The sequence below is a fragment of the Artemia franciscana genome, chromosome 18, assembly GCF_032884065.1.
Source record: "Artemia franciscana chromosome 18, ASM3288406v1, whole genome shotgun sequence".
Taxonomy (NCBI): Eukaryota; Metazoa; Arthropoda; class Branchiopoda; order Anostraca; family Artemiidae; genus Artemia; species Artemia franciscana.
This window is the reverse complement of record NC_088880.1, coordinates 12,877,689-12,902,206: the sequence shown is the minus strand read 5'-3', so window position 1 is coordinate 12,902,206 and position 24,518 is coordinate 12,877,689. Positions and strand designations below refer to the sequence as shown.

Sequence of the window (24,518 nt, the reverse complement as noted above, 5' to 3'; positions counted from 1 at the left end):
CAGTACCATATTTTTATCAGTTTCGTCACGTTGAACTGTGAAAATAATTAAGTAATTAGTTAATCTCTGACAAAGGTGTTACTCTCATAGTTTTAAATGTTGAGAATTTGTTGATTCCTAAGGACAAATTTGAATCTTCAAATTTCTAAATGGTTTCGTCTAACAATTTTTTGTTTATTTTTCATCAAACTATTTCTTTTTTTTAATTTGGCATCCACTCCTGTCAAAACTGCAGTCCTATATATATATATATATATATATATATATATATATATATATATATATATATATATATATATATATATATATATATATATATATATATATATATAGGCCAGGTTATATATATATATATATATATATATATATATATATATATATATATATATATATATATATATATATATATATATATATATATATATATAGCCAGGTTAATACCAAAGTCGACAACAGTCAAGCCTAGTAAATAACTTAATGTAATTCAATGCGACATTACTTAATGTGTAATAGTTCTTTCATACTATACGCTAAAACCTTTCGCACTAGCACAACTTAGAACTTCAGGTTATGTTACGTGATCTCCCGGAGTAAATTTTTTCGGTAACGTAGGCTGTGACCTACTTAATGAGGCGCGTTAAGTGCTTAATGTAACAAAATTGCTTAACGTAGTTTTCTGTGACATAGGCAGGAGTTCTACTTAGAATTTTACGTTACGTAAGTTTATGGTATGTTTCGCAGCATCAAAATGAAATTTCCGGATGAGCAACTGATAGATTTTGAAACAAATTGATAAACTTTTTTTTGAAAGCATTTCACGCTTGATCAGAGCTTGAGCCTCCATCTCCATTCCACGTTTTCAATTTTTTGAATAGTTTACTTATGATGACTCTGGTGATTTTGGACACTGATTACGATCGTTTCATAAACTTTTAAGGCTTCTTTAAGTGTGAAAGTTTATACTTAACGTGATATAACTTACCCACTTAGCATAGAAAGTTACGTTTATAGTGTGAAAGCCACTTAATGCTTAACTATTATTTTTACTATGAATACATACCGAAGTCTAGCATCGTTACAAATTTGACTATTCATCAATCCCCACAGTCGATTTACAAGAGCCTCACTGTCTAATTGATTATAGCTGGGTCGGCCAGCATCGCTTTTGAATGGAGGTTGACGGACCATCATTCTTACCAGACAATGACGTACATATGCCTCTGGATCTGTTTCAACGATTCGCAGAAGAAATTCCATGTCTTCCCGTTTTTTATCAGATTGTAAAATCTGAACAATACATTCTAATGCAGCGAGCCTGACATCTGAAAAACATAAATTAAAAGAGACCCTTACAATATGTCTGCTGCCTTTTCTTTTATATATTTATTCGCTACGGCACCGAAAAAAAACACCATATTAAACATAAGGTTCATAACCAGGTCCATTTCACTTTCAACTCTTCTGTTGATAGGGACCAGATAGAACCACATTTACAGTAAAAAAAAACTACGATAAATTTATCAAATTTACAAGTGAACTGTCGTCAAATATTGGCAGCTCACAATAAGATGCTCAAGTCTTCTGAAAAGGTAACATGACCAGAACAGATTAAAGCCCTGCTGGATAATGCTGGCTTTTCGTGAGCATGGAATGAGGGTCAGGGTCCCCGATGCGAAGCTGATGATTTCCTTGGTATGCTAGAATCGCACCTTTGGGACCAGAAGATTCAGGTTTGGCTTACTGATGTTGAGAAATCTATCACACCAAGATTTTATAAGCAGATTAAAGTAGTGCATGGTGTGAACTTTATTTGAAACTGAGCCTACCGTGGAGGACACTTGAGTTTTGGTTGCGGGTGCGAGCAAATTTCTGGACTGCTGCGTAGGGGACACTGGGATTCACATGATAAAGATGGCTGTGGAGGTAGGTGTGCTTACCCCCTTTGTGGAAGTGTGGAGATTATCTGAACCATTAAAATATGTAAAATATAGAAAATTAGAAACAAGCCAAATGTCAAGTTAATACCAAGACACAGAGGGATAAGAAAAAGAAGTATCTCAAACAATTTTGATTGCAAATACTAAAACACATCTATTTAATGGTGTTTCTAAACTAAAGGACCTTTCTTTAAAACAAAATGATTCCTGTTATTTAACCAGATTAATCTGTGGTGTTTTAAATTGGTTCAAGGCTCAACGACGATTACACATCTCCAAATTTCTAATAAATCATAATTCTTTGATTTTTCTTTCTAGAATTTAAATTAATTGACAAGCAGTGCTAGTTTATTGTCTTCAACGCAGAAGTATATCCGCATTTTAATAGATCCTGACAACAATTTAAAACTCTCTTAATTGAGCCTGTAAAAATATATCTTTTTTTTTATCGCGACTGGATGCTGCACAACTCGTCTGTAGTTTTTTTTCGTTTCCACTGAGAATAGTCTTTAAACGTAACCGAACAACTTTTCATGCCACATTTTTGGCAACATGCCATAGATAAAACTTATAATTTAAATGATAAACACGTGTTACTTTTATGCTAAAATTAAGTTTAAAACGGCCAGTTTTATTACCTGCTAAATTTTTTTGACTTCCATCAACAAGTGTACACGCACCAGCCTTGGTATTAATTTGTTTGAATAAATTTCTAGCTAAATACGGCATTGGCATGGTGCTCTACCGGAAGGTAATAAATGCAAAAGAATTGAATATGGAAATTTCTTTTCCATAGACCCCAAATCAGACTTTTGTACTTAGACAGCCAATTTCTTTTTCATAGACACCAAATTGGATATTTGTTCTTAGAAAGTCACATTAATGACAGAAGAGAATCCACAAATATTTTAAAGACATTCTATAAGGTAGAGCTAGATTACATTTCGTTCGGATTAAGGCATTTTTCACATGTACATCTAGCTATACCTCAATGCTTAAACATGAATTTCTGGTAGGGCACATAGAGGCAGGCATGCACATGGATGCCACTTTTAAACACAGGTAATAAAGATGGTGACAGAAGAAGCCAATTGATTGGCAGAAATTCCTATTCTCGACTCGAAGTTCGAGAATTTAAGATCAAAAAGTGAGCTGTAATCTGTTTCAGCTTGCCTAAAGACCTTACGCGTGAGTGAAAACACGTGAAAATTACATAACAAAAGATTTTTTCAGCCCACTTCCACCATAACAAGTTTCTTCGTTACTTCAGGAGCACCAAATCATTAATACGAATAGTAAATAGAAATAGCCAAAGTAGAGAGGCGTGAGGCACACCCCATTTACTTTCACATGTAGCCTCATTCAATCTTAAAATTCTCTGTGTTCTCTGATCAACATTTGATTTTTAATGAGATTTTGTTTTTTCTTGCCCCGTTTTTTAGACTAAGAATAAATACTACTTCAGTCATAAAATCTGGGACATTTCGAGATTTTCTTACAACACAAGGACATAACAATTATAATTTTAAAAAGTTCTGAATCTTTTGGGACGTAGAGTAACAGTAATAATACTAAAAATAATTACGTTTCCACGTTAAAGTTACTGTGTAACAAAACATTGCTGATCCGCTGATCACTGAAACCCATTCACTCCAACAATCCAACAATCTTTTAAGCTCAGTCCCTTATCTATTACCAAATTCCTACCTAAAAACTGGCCATGCTCAGCATATGAATAGAACAGATCTGACTTGCTTGGTAGGTGACCATTTTTTTGGAGCCTTCTGACTGTTTTCAGCGCTGCAACAGTGATGACGTATTTATAACAAGGCATAAGCTTCTCTAAATTCAATGCCCTGAAAATAATGCACAAATTTGAAGAGTTGAAATAAATTTGATGCCTTTTTAGTAATACTTGTGTACTGACAAAGTTATGTTTCATTAATATAGATTACATAGTTTTCAATAAAGCTAAGACACTTCATGTATAATAAATTGAATTTTCTTTATTTTCAAGGATTTGTGTACAATATTTTCCTTTCCTTTACCAAACGTTTTAATTTTAATTACCAAACGTTTTAATTACCAAACGTTCCATTACCAAACGTTTTAATTTTAAAGACACAGCAGGGTGCTGAATTCTGAATTCAAGACTTATTTTTATCTTTTATCAACTTCTTGTGACCTTCCTCACTAATGGGGTAAACCCAGAGAGGTATAGAACTGAATGATCTCAAAAGTTTGAAAAAAGTTTGGGTAGGCAAATTCTTAAAAGATTTATTTTGATACCACTAACGAGGCTACAAAGGAACGGTTTTTCTTCCGGGGATATGGACAGATGAAGGAGTATGAAAGCGGATACTCCGAACCATGTCACAATACCGGAAAAGCCCCACCCTTTTACATAAGAACTATTCTTGCCAGGGCATTTGTCGCCGCTCATCTAGTTGAAAGCAATGTTCTAGGTTACCAATTAAAACGTAGTATTTAAGGTCACTTACCTAAGAACATGTACGCAGGGGGAGGGGGAAGCGTCTTTGGGTTCGACCCCCACCCCAACATATTGAGATTTTAAAGATTTGTTCTGTATTTTCCCACATATTCCATTTCAAAAACTTATTATTAGGCTAATATGTCTATTAGGACCTCAAAAGGCCAGCGGAAACCGAATCTAGTCTACTGACCCAAGTCAAATGGGAGCCAATTTTATTCTGTGTATTTTCTCTTGCCTCCAAACCTAAATCTACATCAAATAACTTCGACATGCGAATAAACTCAAGGAAGAAAAAATTTATAAGTACCACAAAAGAATCGAACCCTTCCCCGTTCCTGTCGCAGCAAACGGAGAAGAATTCAAATCGATAACCAAGTTCGTGTACCTAGGGAGCCTACTATCATCAGATAACAACTGTTCCTAAAACACAAAACGAAGACTCGTTCTGGGAAGAACACAAGCTTCCAGAGGATGCTCCCTCTCTTTAAAAATAAGTACCTATCAATGACATCGAAGGTTCGACTCACTGATCATCTCTGTTGCCATGTACACTTGCAAAACGTGGATACTAAAAGTCGAAGACAAACTCAGAATTCTGGGCTCCGAGATGAAATGTATCCGCCGTCTAGTTTGTATAACGTATCAATATGTCCTACGTGTGGATCTCAGGATGAAAGTTTAATACATTTTTTGTGTGAATGTGTCGAATTGAATGATTGGAGGCGAGAGATGTATGGTAAAGAAAAATTGAATGAGATATGGATGGTAGATAGAATGAAAGAGACAAATTTCCTGAGTATTAAAAGGATAGCAAGATTTGTAAGGATTGCAGCGGCACATCGGGAGCGTTTTCTTTAAATAGTATTAATTTAATTTAGTTAATTTGTTAGTTTTTTTTTATGTAAATTTCCTATGGCCCACGGGCTTTTTCTGGAATAAATTATTATTATTATTATCATTATAGAATCTCCAATAAAAGCCTTTGAAGGCAACTAAAGCGGGAGATAATATTCTCGAAATCATGCGTAGGGGCCTCTCCGCCTACCTTATGAAGGTAAACCTTTCTAAATATAAACTACTGGTATACCAAAATTTAAAAGTAAGTTTTTAATTTTACACAACTAATTTCTATGAAACACTCAAGAATCTGGTTGGGGAGAAGAGGGGGAAAGTAAAAAGGTGGAAATTAACAGATGAAATAACTTATAGGCTACGGTTCCTTGTCTTTCTGTACTTTAATTCTGTCTGTAATTTACATATAGAGAAAAATAGAGATGATTAGGGCACGTTCTGCAGATGAAGGATGGCAGATTGACAAAGATCGTACTTTTCGGCCAACCATCTAGGGCAAACGAAAATCACTTCGTCCCCAAATGGAGTTGGAAGAGGTCACAATAAAGAATTTAAAGAAAATTGGGACTTCTTGGGAGGTTGCAAAGAGGGGATTTGAATCGATTGGGAATTGGAAACAAATACAACTTGGATGCACTTTGGGTACATTGTGTTGTTTCAGTATAAAGCAGAGATAACAACTTTACTGAAAGTAAAATTTAAGATGAGAAATTTGTGGGAGCCAATTGCTCTATATTCCTCTATATCCATTTCCTCTGTGTATTTCCTCTATATTTTCTGTGACTGATTTCAGTGCTGTACCAGCCTTTGTTCGGCTTCATCGAAAGGAAAGGTTCAAATAAAGAATTATTAAAGAATAAAATAATTAAAAAAAACCTACTAAAATAAACGTAAACTAGATTTATAGTTTTAGAGCAACATGAAATGTTGCAGGGGGTCTATTCCATGGATAGTGTCAAAATACATTTGCATTTAAGTCTAAATTCTGACTGTATTTTTATTTCTTCTACAAGTATGTAATTTTTTGTCCAATCACATTACGCTCCATAGCCTTTTTATTTGTATACTTAACGGTAATGTAGGATTGGGGCTTCAGGCCAATGTACCCCCGCCCCAAGTGATTAGAAAGATCTTTGCTTAATTTTCTTATCGTTAAGAAACTCCTGCCCCGCTCAAGAGGTAATGTTGGCCCAGGATCCCCTGGTAATGATAAAATCGTCGTGGATATTATGCTTCAAAATGTTGAGGAAGATCTGATAGATATTTCCCAGAGAAATTGTCTAAGGGTAGGTTTAGGTAGTGGCTTGACTGACATTTTATTACAATCTATAAAAAAAAAAGAAAAAAAAAAGTCCGAATCAAGTGCCAGGTTTATAATGAGAGAAATATCCAAATAGTTAGGAGACATTTTACAGTTAAAAGGACGATAAGTTACTAAAAATCAGGCTTTTGGGCATCGATCAGGGACCAAGCGAAATGCAGGATATCTCTCGATGGTGTACAAAGCCGTAAGGGAAGGAAATAGGAACTTCTTGACAAGGGGTAAAGAAAGAAGCAGTGAATAGATTGGAATAGAAGAGGAGGTTGTGCAGGAGTTGGTTACAGGCAGCTTTGTGCTTCAATGAGTTCTTACACGTAGTAATAGTGGTCATTATAACCAGTCTTTCCTGCATCCTCTGATGTAAATGCATGCCTCAACAACTACAACAGGTGCATAAAGCTCCACTTACAAAGGATCTTTCTCTGTTCCACCTACTTTTTAAAAAGTGCAGGATGTGCTGTATCATATTGGTAATGGCATCTTGTATTCGAATAGAAAAAAATCAAAAGGATAATTCTATTAATTTTCAGCTTTCATTTTCAGGTTTTTAGTTTTTATGTTAGTTTGAATTTTCAGGTTTCAGTTTTCAAATAGCAATTTTCACACTCCGGTCGCTCAGTAGTACCAGTAGTCACATATGGCACATCCATAGCAAGATAGAAAATTCTAAACTAAACATGCTTTTATTTTTACGAATGAATGTACTGACCTGGAAACTTCTTCTAGGATTTCCCTAGTTTCCCGTGAAAGTGAGTCTGAGCTAGTTTGAGTGCCGATCATTGCTGTTGCAACAGGACTCACTGTCTCACCCAACGCCTCTAAAAGACTCGCTCTACGAAAAAAAAGTTAGCTTAAAATATTACTGACACAAATACTTATAGGCGTAAAGAGAAAAGTTTAAATAAAGAGTAACAAACGAGCAAAGAATCTAAAATAATAAAATAAGCAAAAAAGTAACAAAACTTGAAGTAAGCTAGATTTCCACTGCTATGGCAATGTGAAGTGTTATAGCAACCTTTGGTCAGCTTCACCGAATAGAAAGGTTCAAATAAAATGTTACTAAAGAATAAAATAATTGAAAATTTACACCTACTAAAATTAGTGTAAACTAGATTCACATTAATCTAATTTACATTTAAGTGTTGCAGGGGGTTTGTTCCTCAGATAGTGTCAAAATTACAGGGGGTTGCCTTTCTTAAAACCAGCTTTACCCTATATTCCCTGGCACACAATCAATGTTGTTAATTCCAAATACAATATGCATACAAGCTACTCCTTTGTTATTTTGCCATAAATTATACAATCTGACCTATCTTAGTATTCCTAAATTGCAGCATGTACAATCTAAAGTTACGGTACTTTGTCTAAAAACGTAACTTTTATTGTCTCCAATGTCATCGATGGCAAAATAAATTGATACTATAACTATCTCCAGATGATTTCCACATAAATAATTTACTAATATGGATCAAAAACTTTTACAATTCTCGGTAACAAGTTCCTCTTCAGGTTAGAGAAGCAATCTCGGTACAACTAAAATTTTAAGCCCACTAGCCCCTAGACTGTAGAGCTCAACAGACTGAAATTTCTTAGTAATATTTCCTTAGATGTGGGTATACTCCTACTGTATTTCAAGTAAATTCATATACTCTCTGGAGTGGTTGAGACATCTAAAACTTCATCCGCTCTGTTTCCTTGGCCAAAATTCTCTGTTCCATAAATTTCAGGCGAATTTGAGTTACAGAAAAGGGAACACGTGTCAAAAAATCATCATTCCCACATCCTATTGGCCCAGTGTGCTTGTCTCATAAATTTCCATCCGATCAACAACAAAAAATGCAGGCCTAAATTTCTTCTGAAAAGTTGGTGAAGGGATAATCTAGGAAGGGTCATGCGCCCACTTTGTGGCTCTAACTATTTAGAGTGAAAAACATTGCATGTTTTGATTTAAAGGTGTAATTATTACACTCTTCTGCTAACAAGTTTTAGGTGGAAGGTGCGGGGAATACTCCTTGCATGATTTTACTTAAGACAACGTAAAATAAACCTTTCTTTCTGTTAAAAAAGAGGTGGAGGGACTGCGGGGTCACTTTGACTCTTCAATCATACAAAATGAAAATCTTTGTGTGATTCTCACCATACCTACCGAAAAGTTGGAACACAAGATTAGCATCTCAACACACCGAGAAGTTGGAATGGAGTGGCAGATGGAGAGGAGGTACGGGTGACAGAGGGGTAACAGGCCAAATTTTTCATAAAGCTTGTTTTTGTACGGAGTCAAGTTATAGTTAGTTTTTGTGTAAATTCATTAAATACAATTTTCTCCGGTGCATATCTCAAAATGTAATCTCTTTTAAATAAGAATTAATTTTTTTACCGCATACCATCTCTCTAATATCACTACTAAGAAAGTAGAAAAGGAAACCTCCAAGTTCTTTAGCAACGACTAGAGCTATAAAAGTTTAGGAGTCACCTGCGATGCCATTCCTCTACTTTGGTCCAAAACACAGAAAACTACATCAAAAACTTATCCTAAATCATGAACAGAAATGACTAGTAAATGTAGTTCTGTTGCAGTTTGAATATTTGAATTTTTTTATTTATTATTTTAGATATTAAAATTTCACCCAATGTCAAGGGAGACTGAGGCCAGGTGTATCCGAAGACAAAAAAGAGCATGGGAGGGGTTTGGCTATCCTCAAATCACTACTTCTTAAAAGGACAATAAACTTTTAAATTTTCAGCCGAATGGGTATATCCTCTAGTTTCTACGACAACCCTTTGAATAGGATTTAGCTGGGAAAAAAGACAAGGAAAATTGATAAATGCGGCCACAACAGTCTTCTTTCCATCTTATTCTTTGCCAAGTCAAAACCTTGACGAGATTAGAACTTTCCACAGATTAGACTTTCCACACATTGGCCAACAACTTGAAAAAAAGAAGACATATTATTTTGAACTGATTCGACAAATTAAATCGATATTACTGACCTTTACAATTTCAGTACTAACCATTTCCATTTTTACATTAACTAATCTCACATTTCTTTCTTCACTATGAGCATCCGATTCAGCTCCTTACCCATGTCAACTTCCCTTTAATATCCCTCCGTTACTAATCGTAACTATAGTAATGATTTTAATAGGGCATTACCGGTTACAGGGTTCATAAGCTAGTCGGGGTCACTCGAATGGATAGAGTTAAATTCCAAACCAAGCTAAAATTCTATTTTATAAATCTTGTATAGAGGCTTAGAAAAAAGGGAGAAAACGAACCTATAATAAGCATCAGTGAATCTGTTTTTGCTATTGTCATTATATTTGAACAGGTTTGTGAGGAAGTTCATGACCTCGGTAGGAGCAACGTTATACTGTGTTCGCTGAGTTGCTATAGCAACTGGTAGGGCCTATAAGGACAAACAAAATGCGTTATATCACGCGGTTTGGAAGCAACAGACCATTTCCGACGACACTTGTAAGGAAAAAAAAAACATATCACACACTCTTTTCAAAGGATAAAAAATGCACTGACTTTATAATGGTAAATATTTGTTTGAAAGAATGACTTAGGAGCCCATTGCCAATCAACATAAGGTTTTTTTTTCAGCTGAGACTTACAAAAATTACCTGATTGGTACCGATTTGCTGAATTAGCTGAATTGGGTACCGATGATTCGACAGTTTTTTGCAAAAAAACAAACACTTTTTCTACACCGGAAGGCTTAATTTAAAGACTTTTGGTTTGAAAAGGGTTTCAGTGTGAAGGAAAAAACATCAACGAATCTAACTGTTTGATTAGAAGTTCGAAGTTTTATCAGATGTCATCAAAAGGGCAGAAGAATGCGTTGGGACTACAGTTTCCCTGAGAAGATTTGTGTTAGAATAAGCAGTCTTAGATATTGATGAAAAAGATCTTAAAGCAGAAAATAATTCATCGTTAATCCGAAATACTTTCAAGGAGGTAAATTGCTTTTACGGAATAACACTTTAGCGAGATTAGCGTCTCAAGGTACTAAAATTTGGAAAGGCAAACAATGCTCTCTATTTGGCATTACTAGCACGATAAATCCAAAATCAAATCTAATACAATAAAACCGCACCGATTATAGCTATAAAACATTTTTGAAGGAATGGTGGCCTTCATTTGTGTACTCCCAAAACATTGAACGACTTTAGAAGAAGCTACATTATTCCGACAAAATTTGCAAGAGACCAATAGAAAATATCCCTAAACCAATGCGAGTATGTCAAAAACAGGAATGAAGATATGTTTACTAAACGATAGAAAAATATACAAGATTCATCGTTCAACTAAACCCAGTGTATATTGGGATCTTAATATTACCAGTGAACCCAGGAGTAAGAACTGAAAAATACTAGACTTAATTTTTAAAGAAGCATGACATGCAAATCATAGGCACAGTCAAGTGGCCTCATGGGTGTGGGGAGGCCAAAACAGCGTAAAAGTCTTATCCCCTAATAATGATCGCCATAGTCTAATATTCAACACATCTGAACTAACACTATCGGTAGCAAACTATTTCTGGACTACCTTTATTCAAACTGTGCTTACCTTTTGCAAAAAATAATGCTGAAGATTATCGAAGTTGTTCTGCTTGATTATATGCTTACAGGTGATCGAACCAAATAAGCTTTGAAAATAAGAAGTAAGAGTCACGCCTATTGGACCAAGGGGCAGACCTGACATTACCAGCATGTTGGTAACCTAAAAGAAATTTTTTAATGAATATATAAGCCATGCATATCCGTAGATCTTTCAACTGAACCCAACAATTGTTCTTACTTTTCTCAAGCCCAAATCCAAATGATAACCAATGTGTCTTGACATTGCAAAACATCTATTAGCAATACGATAGATAGATAGATAGATAGATAAGTGTATTTCAAAAACCCGTGGGCCATATACACACAAAATATAAATAAATAACAGACAAGCAAGGAAATTAACAACAGTACGAACACGCACAAAAAAAAAAACAGAATTCGACGCAAAAAGTACCTAATCTAACTACAAAAGAAATTAATCATATTAAACTTTTTCTTCTTATTTAAGATTTTTCTATATATACTCCCACTCGAAATATTGTGGTTGGGTTACTATTTTGTAGAATACCCGGAAGCATCAAATTAATCCCATGCAAATAAATTTCCCGTAAATCCAAGAGCACCGGGCATTTCCGGAGAAAATGATCCAAGTCTTCATCATCATCTTTACAAAGAGGACAAAGATACCGCCTATCAGGACTAACTATCATTTTATTTTTGTCGAACGTTTTTTGCCTGTTCTGGATTGGAAGACAATTTGCCCTAAGCTGAATCCAACGACGTAGAATCATAGCCGGTAAATTAAGTTTAAAATAAACTTCCTCCCCAAAACTAGGTTTTGCCTGATTATAATGTTGTAGGGTTGTAGAATCAAGAACCAGCCCTTGCCAATGCTGAATTTCCTGACTCTCTAATATAAATCGTACCTGGCTTTCTAAATTTGCTGGTACATCGCGAGAGCAAAGACCATTATTCCATAAATAAGGCATTCCTACTTTTTCTAGTAATGATTTAATTTGGGATGGCCACGAGGTTTTTAAACCACATTTCAACATCTCTTCATATGCCACTCTTACTAGTCTATCTTCATTACTCTTAGTTAACTTCAACCAGAATCTAAGCATTAAAATATACCTACGTAGCTTTAAAGAAAACAGGCCCATATCACCTTTCAGAATCTGTGAATGAGTTGTCTGATGTAAACCAAACACTCTTTTATAATACTGGAGCTGAAGGGACTCCAGTTGCTGCACCGTTTCTCCACCCCATATCTCTGCTCCATATTCTATTACGGGTAAAATTTTTGTGTTAAATATTCTTTTATGCATTTTTAGGTTTTTGATCCCCATTATCGTCGGGTTTCTAAATATAGCTGACATGGCCACCCTACCTCTCTTAATTATTTCATCAACATGACTCTTTAGGCTTCCATTTTCCGATAAGATAAAGCCTAAATATTTTATTCTTTTACTTATAAATAGTTCCTTATTATTAAATTTAAACGTATATTTTTCATCGTCCCCAACCTTCCTTTTTTTTAAAATAACAACTTCGCTCTTTTCAGTATTCAGCCTTAACTTTTTTATATGCAAATATTCTTCTATGTATAGCACCAATAACAGTAGGCTATTAGTGCCCCATCGGGTGTTGTATTTTGGGACAGAGCTGGTTCATATCTTTTTCGCTTCATAAAAGAACCTTCCTTGGTAGTGTCAAAGTGCCCACCATTATTTTCCATCATCCCGAGAGCTCGAACTTCAGACCGGCTTGAGAAGGTCATCAGTCGCAAGTAGCACTTGATACCCAGAGCTGGTACAAGCAAGAACACTTCATTTTTCCGACCTCGGATTGTTCCTCAAGGGATATTTTCCTGTGCCATTGTTAGCACTTCATATAACCAAGGGTATGGAACCCGTGAGCTTGATTTTGCCAACCATTACTGGCTTCCATTCATAAATTTTGACGACATATTCCAGGAAATAACCTGCTTCATGGTCGGACACAGGGTAGAACGGCCAGTGGCTGGACGATGACTGAAGTTAGAAGTGGTAAGCTCCATCTGTACCTACTACTCTCAGGGGCAGCACGAGAAGGTTGTCATCCCTACCCCCAAAATTAGCCGGTGAGTCAACATTTCATTTTTGTTTATTTAAAGGTTTTAATTGGAATTAGAAGAGGGGGTACCAGCACGAACTGTGTTTGGTTTCAGCACCCTCTTGAAGTAAGACCGGGGACAGTCGAGAATTTTTCAGAATACAGCTTGTATAAATAACCGTCTGCTGACTGGTAAGTCAGAAGATTTACATCAGAACAAAATGCAACCAAATGCACCAAAATGGTGCATTTAGTAAGTGACGACTTTTTGAGTTTTTTTTCTACAACTGTAAATGTCGCATATTTAGCCTTCATTTAGTACTACGATAACTATTTAAGTAAACGAAAATGAATGTAAATCAGAGGCAACACTATATCGTTGCCTACAGTAAAGGCTATACGACTCCAATGTTTTGTTATCTATTTAATATTTTGTCTTTCTTAGGAGCACTTCATATGGAACGAGTCGTCACATAAACTTCGGAGGGGACTCATTCGATTTAAAAACCGGAAGTTCTAGTGCCCTTTCTAAGACTCAAAAGTGATCGAAGGACAAGTAGTCCCTCCCCACACCCTTTTTTCCCAAAGGCAGGGCTCCTATGCACTTTTCCCTCTAAAAAAGTTGAGAAATTGATTTACAGCACGAAAAAAGTAACCAAATAGTGACCAAAATAATATCAGTTTACAGGGTCAGAAGTACGTCTTATCGAATTCTCGAGGACTTTATTCATCATTCCCAGATCTTTATTTTTCAGTGTGCTTCTCTTTATTGTTTGTTTCTATTAACTTCGCATATAAAACGCAACGAATCACAGCAAAAAAGGAACCACAAAACAAAAACAAAAAACGCTCAGATACATATATCAAACTAAAACGGCGTCACCGAGCATTAAATCAGTTCTCCTTGGACTTCTTTTTCAGTGGCGATGTGATGAGAGTTTGCTTTCGTTTGTGAAAGTTGTCAATCTTTTTCTGTAGCTGCAACATCTTTGGTATTGCAGTTCAGTTCATATCTTACTTCCCGAAAACTTTCTAGGATAGCCTGGGCGGCACTGATTTTTCCACATTATTGCGGTCAATCCCTTTTTCAGACTATCAACTCCCTCTTTTAAAAAACTATCAGCAACCTTTTGTTTAGACACATATCTTTCTCGTTGTGTTTGTAAGTCTACCAGCAGATTCGACAGTTTCTCCTTTCTTTTTCTCGCTCTTCCCACAGTTTATCTTCATCTTGGTCGGCTTCCTGCTCCTTCCTCATAGTTTCCTCTTGAGCTTTCTCGCGTTCACGCTGAGCTTCAAGATGGTTAAGTAACTGGCTCGAGCTCCTCATGCAAGCTTCCTCAGGTCATGTGTAAAGGTCAGGTCATGTAAGGAACGCTCTTGGACATGCATAAAAATATTTTCCACTCGTCGACAACTGTCAGCTATCCGTATTTGCTTAATGAAATAGCTATCGTAGTACTCAAAAACGAACGCTAAATTACGCTACTTTTACAATCACAAAATGGTCACTTGTTGGCTACAATTACAAAATATGGCCCAACTTTCAATTAGCTTGTTAAATTTACTTAGGAAATATGGTACAAAGGAGTTTGGGAATCTTTTCGTGTGGCACTTGACTGGATCTAGTTTGTTTTAATGCCTAATATGTATGCTGATTGATGCGGATGGTGGAAGTATGGATCGGTGCATCTCATTTGTCAATATTGATTTCCCAAATTTCATTATAAGCTCATGTCTTCGATCGAATAAGGTAGGCAAATTTAAGAGCTCAACGACACTTTCGTAATTGCTGAAACTGGGTCCGAGTATTATCTTAGTAGCGCATTTTTGAACATCTTTGGAACAGCAACACTCGAGGATAGGCCTGACGTAGATTGTATACGCCAATTGTATACGCCAGCAGGAGCTGACGACCAGAAGCTTAACCTGCACATATTTGTTAAAGTCTGGATTGAGTAGTGCCCTTTGTGCAAAATGTTGTCTACACGCAGCTTAAAGGAGCAGTCATTTGTAAATGTTACGCCTAGGATTGTCACATTGTTTTACCACTGATGCGATAGGCTTATCTAAGAAAGGTGAGTACTGTTTCAGTAATTTCACGGGGAGTTCAACTGGGTATGAGGCGCAGTTGTTACGTAGCCGTCCGATTGCATAGTGAATTGCCATTTCTGAAACCTCTACGATTTCATCTGTGCTACTGTTGATAATGATGTCACACATTTCTTCGTTACTAACAGTTGGGTGGGCAGCACAAATCTGAGTTCGTTCACTTCCAAAGCTTTTATCAAACTACCGTCTGGGTTATTGATTCTTACTTCATTTCCTTTCTTTTTTCCACTAAGCCGTTTTAATGCGTCATGCCGCTTGTGAGAATCTGATTTGAGGAGCGGTGCTATTGTTTCCCGTACATATCTTTTTCGGGAAGCTTGGAGGGCCGAAACGACTTTGTTTCTCAGCTTGTTTACATTCAGTGTGTCTCCTGCAGCATGGAGTTTACATCGTTCTTTGATATTTTTTTGTTATATTAGTATCAAACCACGGCTTATCCGTCTCACATATCGTACGTTCTTTAACTAGAAAAAATTCATGGTACATTTGCTGCAGAATCGAGTATAATGCATCACCTTTTTCATCAATATTTGTTATAACACAGATTGGATCGAAGTCAAAGTTAGTGATCCACCTGCCAAACGCTTGGATGGAGCTTTCACTTAGGCCTCTGTAAACTATTTTAACCTTTTTTGGTTTCGGTATATGATTTCTGCTCTTTGATTTCCACCAGAGAATATTGTGCTCTGACTTAGCGAGTGGTCCAAGGGAGACTGCTGGTTCATAAAGCACCTCAAAATTCGTTAGTATGAGGTCTAGTATACTTCCACTTTCATGAGTATGAATATAGACCACTTGTTTTAGATCCAACATACGTGATATCCACTTTTTTTGGTTAAGTGAAAGTCTCCGGCTACAAAGAAAGCTGGATTACTGGATTGTTTCCGAAAGTTGACAACTTGATGCTGCAGAAACGTCACTAATTCACGTCTGTTGCGAGCACCTTCGGGATAGTAATACTTCAGCTAGAATGATACACGAGTAAGTTCTCAGTAGCCCTCTAGGTCTGCACCGCAACCAGAGTGTTACATGACAGGAATCTAAAGGTTTATTAAGCTGTCTGCATGGTAAGTCTTCATGGCAATAGATTTCTACTCCACCTCCGCGTCGTGTGTTGTCTCTGTCACACCTGATATTGAAGAAGTTCAGATAGTCTATTATAGCACCTGTTTCAGTAGTAATGTCCCAATGGTCGGTAATTACTGCTAGAGGTGTCGAGTTGATGTGCAAGAAAAGTTCTAACTCGTCTACTTTATTCGTCAGTGATCTGGAATTGAACAGATTCAGATTTGAGAAATTCGTTTTGGCACTTATAGTGACAGGTTTCAGCATAGGAATGGGGTTATCTGAGTTGTTGGAAGCATCGTCGCGGTTATAGGGCTTCAATTTTGGTAATGTTGGTTTAGGTTCACAGCAAACTGTAGTAACTAAGCATGTCTCGTGTTGCTTATTCTTTTACTTTTTCGTTCTGCTGTCATTGCGAACTATACTGATTACTGGGATACTGTGATCACCGATATAAAGTACACGGCACTCTCAGATCCTTCTCAGAAATTGTGCGCTTCCCCGCAATTTCTTTTTCCTTTTTGGCTTAAGATGAACAGCAGTGACATCTTTGTAAAGTTTGTACAGTTGGTATGCAATAAGAATTCCAATAATAGATGGCGCAATGATCCGGAATTTAAACACTTGCTTTTCAGAATGCTGTTTCGGCTAACATCAGCTTTTTCTGCTGCCATTTTTAGATACATCTGTAGTAAAACAGACACTGCATAAGGGTTAAAATTAATGTCGCTCGAATAAAACTCTCAAACACAAACAAGGTAAACTAAAGTAGCATGGTGTGCAAGCCTCTGACAAAGTCTTCTGCTGTTGTTGAACTTATACCAAGTAGAGACAATTAGCAGCGCTGAAGCCTTATCATTTTGGTTTAAAATCAAATATTGGAATTTGCCTTGTTAGCTGCCGCCGTTACCTCTGTACACAAAAAAGCACCTGAGTTGAGACCGGCTATATACTTAGCAACAACCTATAAAAGTGAAAGACGCGCAGGGCAAAAAAATTTTCTCAAGTCATTCCACTTGGGGTTTGCATTCACCTGGAAACAAATTCTTGAAAAAAAACATTCATTTTCATAAAAAAAAACTAACTTTAGAGACCATTTCTCAAAAATAGTGACCAGCTTTAAATATAGTGACTTTTAGTTGAAATAGTGACCCCGTAGAAGCCCTGCAAATGCATCTGACAAAAATTTTAGATAGCCATCTTATTAAAAATAGTTTGACAAACTCCGGTGTCGACACTTATCCCCAGGGCCCGGGGTCAGGCGATTAAGTTATGCCCTGGGGGTATATATGGTTTCTATGAAAGAAAATCTCGTATAAACGTCAGAGAGGGCTCATTTGATTGGAAATTGAAAGTTCTAGTTCACTTTTTAGGAGTAAAAAGAGATCCGAGGGCAACTAGCTCCTTCACACCCTTTTTTTCCCTAAACCCATCCCATGAAAATTTTGAGACAGCCATTTTGTTAAAAAATAGTTCAAAGGTCAGATAAGAAAAACTCCGGTGTCTACGCAACTACCCAGGGTCCGGGAGTAGGTGTAGTAAGTCATGATCGGAGGGTAACTACCCCCCCCCCCCCTTCCAAGCCCTTTTTTACTCACTCAGGCCCATCCGACAAAACTTTGAGATAGCCATTTTTCTTGAAATAGTTCACGGATCATATAAAAAAAACTCCATGGTCGATACAACCCCCCAGGGCCCGGGGGCATCCGTTGTAAGTTATGCCTTGTTGATATAATTGGTTCTTGTGGAAGGGAGGCTCGTATTAACTTCAGAGAGGGGTCAGTTATTCGATTGGGAATTGAAAGTTCTAGTTCAGTTTTTGAGAGTCAAGAGATTGGAGGGCAACTAGCCTCCAGCACCCCTTTCTCTCCGAATGCATCCGATTTAAATTTTGAGATAGCCATTTTGTTAAAAATAGTTCCAAGGTCAGATGACAAAAACTCAGGCGTCGACACAACCCCCCATCGCCTGGAGGCAGGTGTTGTAAGTTATGCCCTGGGGGCATATATGGTTCTTATGAAAGATTAGGTCGTATAAACTTCAGAGAGGGTTCATTTGAAAATTCAAAGTTCTAGTTCACTTTTAAAGAGTCAAAAGAGATCCGAGGGCACAATCCCTCCATGCCTTATTCTCCTAAACCCGTCCGATAAAAATTTTGAGATAGCCATTTTGTAAAAAAAAAATAGTTCAAAGGTCAGATAAGAAAAACTCCAGTGTCGATAGAACCCACCAGGGACCGGGGAGAGGCGTTCTAAGTTATTCCCTGGGGCATATGTTATTCTTATGGAAGGGAAGCTCGTATAAACCTCAGAGAGAGCTCATTTGATTGGAGATTGAAAGTTCTAGTTCACTTTTTAAGAATCGAAGGAGATTAGAGGGCAACTAGCTCCCCTCCACGCCATTTTCCCTCAAACCCGTCCAATAAGAACTTTTAGAGAGCCATTTTTTTAAATAGTTCTAAGATCATTCCGGGTCGACAAAAGCCCCCAGGGTCGGGAGCAGCCGTTGTAAATTATGCCCTAGGGAATATATGGTTCTTATAGAAGGGATGCTCGTATAAACTTTAGAGAGGGCTCATTTGAATGGAAATGGATTGTTCTGGTTCACTTTATAAGGGTTAAAAGAGATGGGAGAGTCACTAGTCCGCCCCATGCCCTTTTTTCTCCAAAGCCATCCAATACAAATTTTAGATAGCCATTTTTTTAGATAGTTCAAAGGTCAAATAGCAAAAACTCGAGTGTCAACATAACCCTCCAGGGTCTAGGGCAGGCATTGTAAGTTATGTCCATGGGGCATATATGTTTCTTATGAAAGAGAAGCTCGTATAATCTTCAGAGACGGCTCATTCGGTTGGAAACTGCAAGTTCTAGTTCAATTTTTAGGAGTCAAAAGAGACCCAAGGACAACTAGCCCCTTCACGCCCTTTTTCTCTAAGCCCATCCCATGGAAATTTTGAGATAGCCATTTTGTTAAAAATAGTTCGAAGGTCAGATGAGAAAAACTCCGGTGTCTACGCATCCACCTAGGGTCCAGGGGCAGGCGTAGTAAGTCAGGCTCTGGGGCATATATTGTTCTTATGGAAAGAATGCTTGTATAAACTTGGGAGAGGACTGTTTTGACTGGAAATTGAAAGTTCTAGTTCACTTTTTAAGAGTCAAAAGAGAACTTGGGGCAACTAGCCCCCTAGCCCTTTTTTTCTCCATACCCTTCCAATACAAATTTTGAGATGGTAATTTTTTTTAAAAGTTCAAACATGATATAACAAAAACTCCGGGGTCGACACAATGCCCCAGAGCCTGGGGACAAGCACGTTAAGTTATGCCCCTGAGGCGTATAAGGTTTTCATGTAAAGGGTGGTCGTGTAAACTTCGACGGTAGCCAATTCAAATTAGAAATTGAAAGTTATAGTTCACTTTTTATGAGTCAAAAGAAATCCAGGAGCAACTAGGCCCCTCCCCCTTGCCCTTTTTTCCGCTAATCCATCCGAAACAAATTTTGAGATGACCATTTTTTAAATAGTTCAAACATCAGATAACAAAAATTCCGGGGTCAACATAACCCTCCAGAGAGCGAGGGCAAAGTTATGAACTTTTGCTTTGCCAAATCAAAAGTTATGATTTGGGGAACTTCTTTTCCCCAAATGCCTCCAATCGAATTTTTATATAGCCATTTTGTTCAAAACAGATCAAAGATAATATAACAAAAACCACATATCTACACAAGGCACACATCAGATTTTTCTTGATTTTGCTTTTGTTGTCTCTGTGTGCTCAAATCAAGAAGGCAGAGCTACACATCGACACATCAAGTCTACACAAGCCAAAAATCAGAATTTTTTGTTTTGCTTTAGGTGTATTTGCGTGTACCAAGATGTTGCGTTTATTGTTGTGTTGCGTGTTTCATCAAATCCAGTCGGAAAGCAAGGGGGATATCGACATTTCCTCTTCCTATTGTATTTCTCTTAAAGTTTCTCTTCTTTCGTATCTGATGCTGGAACCATGGCATATACTTAAAGTATTTTGCAATTTTATTACCATTATTTATACCACAATCTTTCTGATAAATTAGAAAATGCTGATCCTTCATAAAAGCGGATAAATTAGGAAGCTATTTTTTAGGGTATCTTCCCATAAGTATTAAGTATATAATTACATAATTCTATTATATAATTATATTATATAATTCCATTATAATTACATCTTAATAGTACATAATTCCATAAGTATTAATGTAATATAAATTACATTATATTCGAGATTGCATTATTATCCACAGACATTGACGTACGACAAAAAATAAAAAGAAGGGAAAATAATCAATGAAAGACAAACACAAATAAGGGCGATTTTCACCCAGAGAATAAATATTTTGTGATCGTCCTGTATGGCCAGAGTGGTCTAAGAACATATTCACAAACACTAGCATTAGACGTGGGGGAGATTAACTACAGGAGATTCTTGTTTCCGTTTGAGGAAGCACAGAATATAATCTTTGGATTTCAAATAGTAGTCTCTATGGATATTAGCACTTTTGGATTTTTGAACAAAAATGATGCCCAAAACTGTTTTAACCATTAACCTTGAACAAATGAAATTTAACAATCAAAATTCACTGGTATTCAAAGGGAAGCATTACATCCAGTACCAAGCCAATTGGGGATAATTAAGATAAACTGTAGCCTCAATATAAGATGGTTAAATTGGGCCTTCGAATGGAAAAGACTAGAGGGGGAAAAAGGATAATGCATACCTTGGCTAGTCCAAAACAACACTCCGTTCTGACACGATAAAAAGCTTGTTCGTTGATCAAAACTTCTGAAATGGCCAAACGAGTTTGTTTTGTAGGAAATCTTTCAAGGGCTCGACAAGCCTCTATTTGGGCCACAATATCACGCTCATGTTTCAGCTGATACTGCCACTGAAAATCCGGCTGATGAACTTCACAAGAACGTATTAACGACATATCGGGGTCCATTCGGATCCATAGCACAGGAGAATCAGGACTAAAATAAAGAAGTGTTTTTAACTTTGGTTTTTAAGGTAGTGATTTTTATTCCTCTCAATTATATAAAACAGTAAATTTATCAAGTGAGTTTGCAATAGTCCTTTAAATTTAAGACAATAAAAGTAGTTAAAATTTAAACTTGACAATGTATTTCTTTCACTTTAAATGAAATAAATATTTTCGGATCGTGTTCAAGGAACATGTTATTTTGAAATATTATTGCGTAAACGTTTTGCCTGCTTTGTGCTATCTTGGACTTTCGGTAGAATTCACCATACTTTGTTTACCATACTTTTACCATATAGAGTTTAGCATACTTTTGAAGGTGTCGTATACATATTACGACTGCGGTTTTAAAACCAGGGTTGTGAAGATAATCGATAAAATGAATATCATACAGTGTAATTATGTGAAAATTCTACCCCCTTATCATTACCCACAATAACCTAGAATTATTTTTCGATGCCAGACTCCATTTAAAAATATACATCAATCTTCCCAAAAAATCTTTGACCCGGTCCGAAGACAATTCACATATAATGGTAAATATATTTTGAGCGCATAATGAAATTTCATTAATTCAGCTAAAACTACCTATCTAGGTAGCTACCTAACGACACATCGGGGTTAATTTGGATCCATAGCACAGGAGAATCAGGACTAAAATAAAGTTTCTTTCACTTAAAATGAAATAAATATTTTCAGATCGTGCTCAAGGAACATGTCATTTTGAAATATTATTGCATAAATGTTTTGCCTGGTTTGTACTATCTTGGACTATCGGTAGAATTCACCGTACTTTGTTTACCATACTTTTACCATATAGAGTTTACAGTACTTTCGAAGGTGTCGTATACATATTACAAATCCGGTTTTAAAAACAGGGTTGTGAAATTAATCGATAAAATGAATATCATATAGTGTAATTATGTGAAAATTCTACCCCCCCCCCCCCTAATTATTGCCCACAATAACCTAGAATTATTTTCGATGCCAGATTCCATTTGAAAATATACATCAATCTTGCCAAAAAGTCTCTGACCCGGTCCGATGACAATTCACAAATAATGTAAATATATTTTGAGCGCATAATGGAATTTCATAAATTCAGCTAAAGCTACCTATCTAGGTAACTACCCAGCTACCTAACGATATATCTGGGTCCATTTGGATCTATAGTACAGGAGAATCAGGACTAAAATAAATAAGTGTTTTTAACTTTTGTTTTTAAGGTAGTGATTTTTTTCCCCTCTCAACAATATAAAACAGTAAACTTATCAGATGAGTTTGCAATAGTCCTTTAAATTTAAGACAATGAAAGCAGTTAAAGTTGAAACTTGAGAAAATATTTCTTTCACTTTAAATTTCCGACTACGACACCTATATTTGACCTACGCTTACTACACGATATATCATATTTTTGTATATGAATATATTGTCACATGTTATACAAAATTCAGAAAACATTTAATGAAAAAGAAAACTCCAAAGCCGTAAAAAAGCATTTTTTAAAAATCTTTATTACATCCATAAATATTGGCCAACAATTCAAAAATCTTTATTCCTTCATCTCGATTTAAAGAGGTAAAAACAGCTGAAGTTAAAGCGAACACAAACGAATATACTAGATGTTGGAAGAAAATAAAATTCTTCATAACTTAAGATTTGGTGATATGTGATACGTGTCATAATTTAATTATACAAAATTCCATTCCCTGAGATAGCAGAGTGATTGCTCTACTTGGCAATACATGGCCAAGAATCGATCTTTGCTGTCGCAAGGTTGAGCGACAGAGTTAACTACTTAAAAAAAAGGAAAAAAAAAAACAGGAACTGAAACATTAATTCGACGCCCTATGCACTACCAATGACTTCGAAGAATCTTTGTCTTCTTTTTAACCTTCATTATGATTGTTTGGAAGTTTGGAAGGAAGAATAGTAAAGGCTGTTAATCCTCAGAGACGAAGGAATACATAGTTGTGCCATTTTAACTGCCTTGTACTCGTTTCTAGTATGTTTTAGGGTAGGAAAGTATGTCTTCAAGCAAATGGTTGCACAATCATTGCAAATAATAATGCAAGACAATGATATAGTTTTGTAATTATTAGTGAAATGTTTATGAGGCAACATTGAATCAAACTGTTTTATCATCGAATACACAAGAAACAATAAAATGGAAGCTGTATTTTAGGCAATGTAACATAGCCTTGTATATGCTCCCAATTAACAATTATCACCGTTGATTACGTAAGGTTTGGTGGCTTGGGTCGGGGGTATTTTAATTAAGTACTAGCTGATATTGATGGTGCATTTAAAACTAGTAGCTTTGATTGAGTGTGAGAAATAGAGAATAAAGTAAGTTTTAAGATTACGGTATATTTTCGGATCAGGTTCAAGGAACATTTCATTTTGAAATATTATTGCGTAAATTTAGAAATATTATTGCGTTGGACTGTCGGTAGAATTCTCCATACTTCATTTATCATATGGGGTTTACCACACTTTTGAGCGTGTCGTATACACATTAACGACTCCGATTTTAAAACCAGGGTTGTGAAGTCAGTTGATAAAATGAATATCATATAGTGTAATTATGTAAAAATTCTACCCCCTAATATTACCCACCATAACCTAGAATTATTTTTCGATGCCAGACTCCATTTAAAAATATACTACAATCTTGCCAAAAAATCTCTGACCCGGTCCGATGACAATTCATATATAAAGTAAATATATTTTGAGCGCATAATGGAATTTCATAAATTCAGCTAAAGCTAACTATCTACCACAAATCAGCTCATTTATCTAAATAGTTCGATTTTGTTGTTTCAAAAATTGAAATAAATATCAGTTTCTTTCTGCAACCCTGGACAGTGGGATTTTGGGTATGAAACCCTAGTGTCAAGTGCTACTACTCATTTTCACAAATATATATATATTTTTTTTTAATTAATGTTACATGATTCATTTTGAAAATTCTTAAGCATTTCAATCCAGTTTTGGTATTGACTAATAAATATTTAAATTCCTTTGTATGCGGGGGAGTTCTATTAAGGTAGGGCTTCTGCTCATT

The 24,518-nt window shown here is 36.2% G+C and overlaps 2 protein-coding genes across 3 annotated transcripts in view; both read right to left on the bottom strand.

The window, feature by feature from the left end:
• The window catches only part of LOC136038634 (lysine-specific histone demethylase 1A-like), a gene marked incomplete at its 3' end in the record, with an annotated part of 406,525 nt that overhangs the window by 109,396 nt on the left and 272,611 nt on the right, over window positions 1-24,518 (bottom strand).
• LOC136038633 (transcription initiation factor TFIID subunit 2-like) overlaps window positions 1-24,518 on the bottom strand; it is an 80,807-nt gene that overhangs the window by 6,423 nt on the left and 49,866 nt on the right. For both annotated transcript variants that reach the window (XM_065721876.1, XM_065721878.1), the window contains exons 11-16: window positions 21,191-21,443; window positions 11,178-11,330; window positions 9,881-10,011; window positions 7,314-7,436; window positions 3,645-3,793; window positions 1,061-1,322 (exon numbers count right to left, since the gene is read on the bottom strand). In XM_065721876.1, coding sequence (XP_065577948.1) covers window positions 1,061-1,322; window positions 3,645-3,793; window positions 7,314-7,436; window positions 9,881-10,011; window positions 11,178-11,330; window positions 21,191-21,443 — 1,071 coding nt within the window. The remainder of the gene's footprint in view (window positions 1-1,060; window positions 1,323-3,644; window positions 3,794-7,313; window positions 7,437-9,880; window positions 10,012-11,177; window positions 11,331-21,190; window positions 21,444-24,518) is intronic.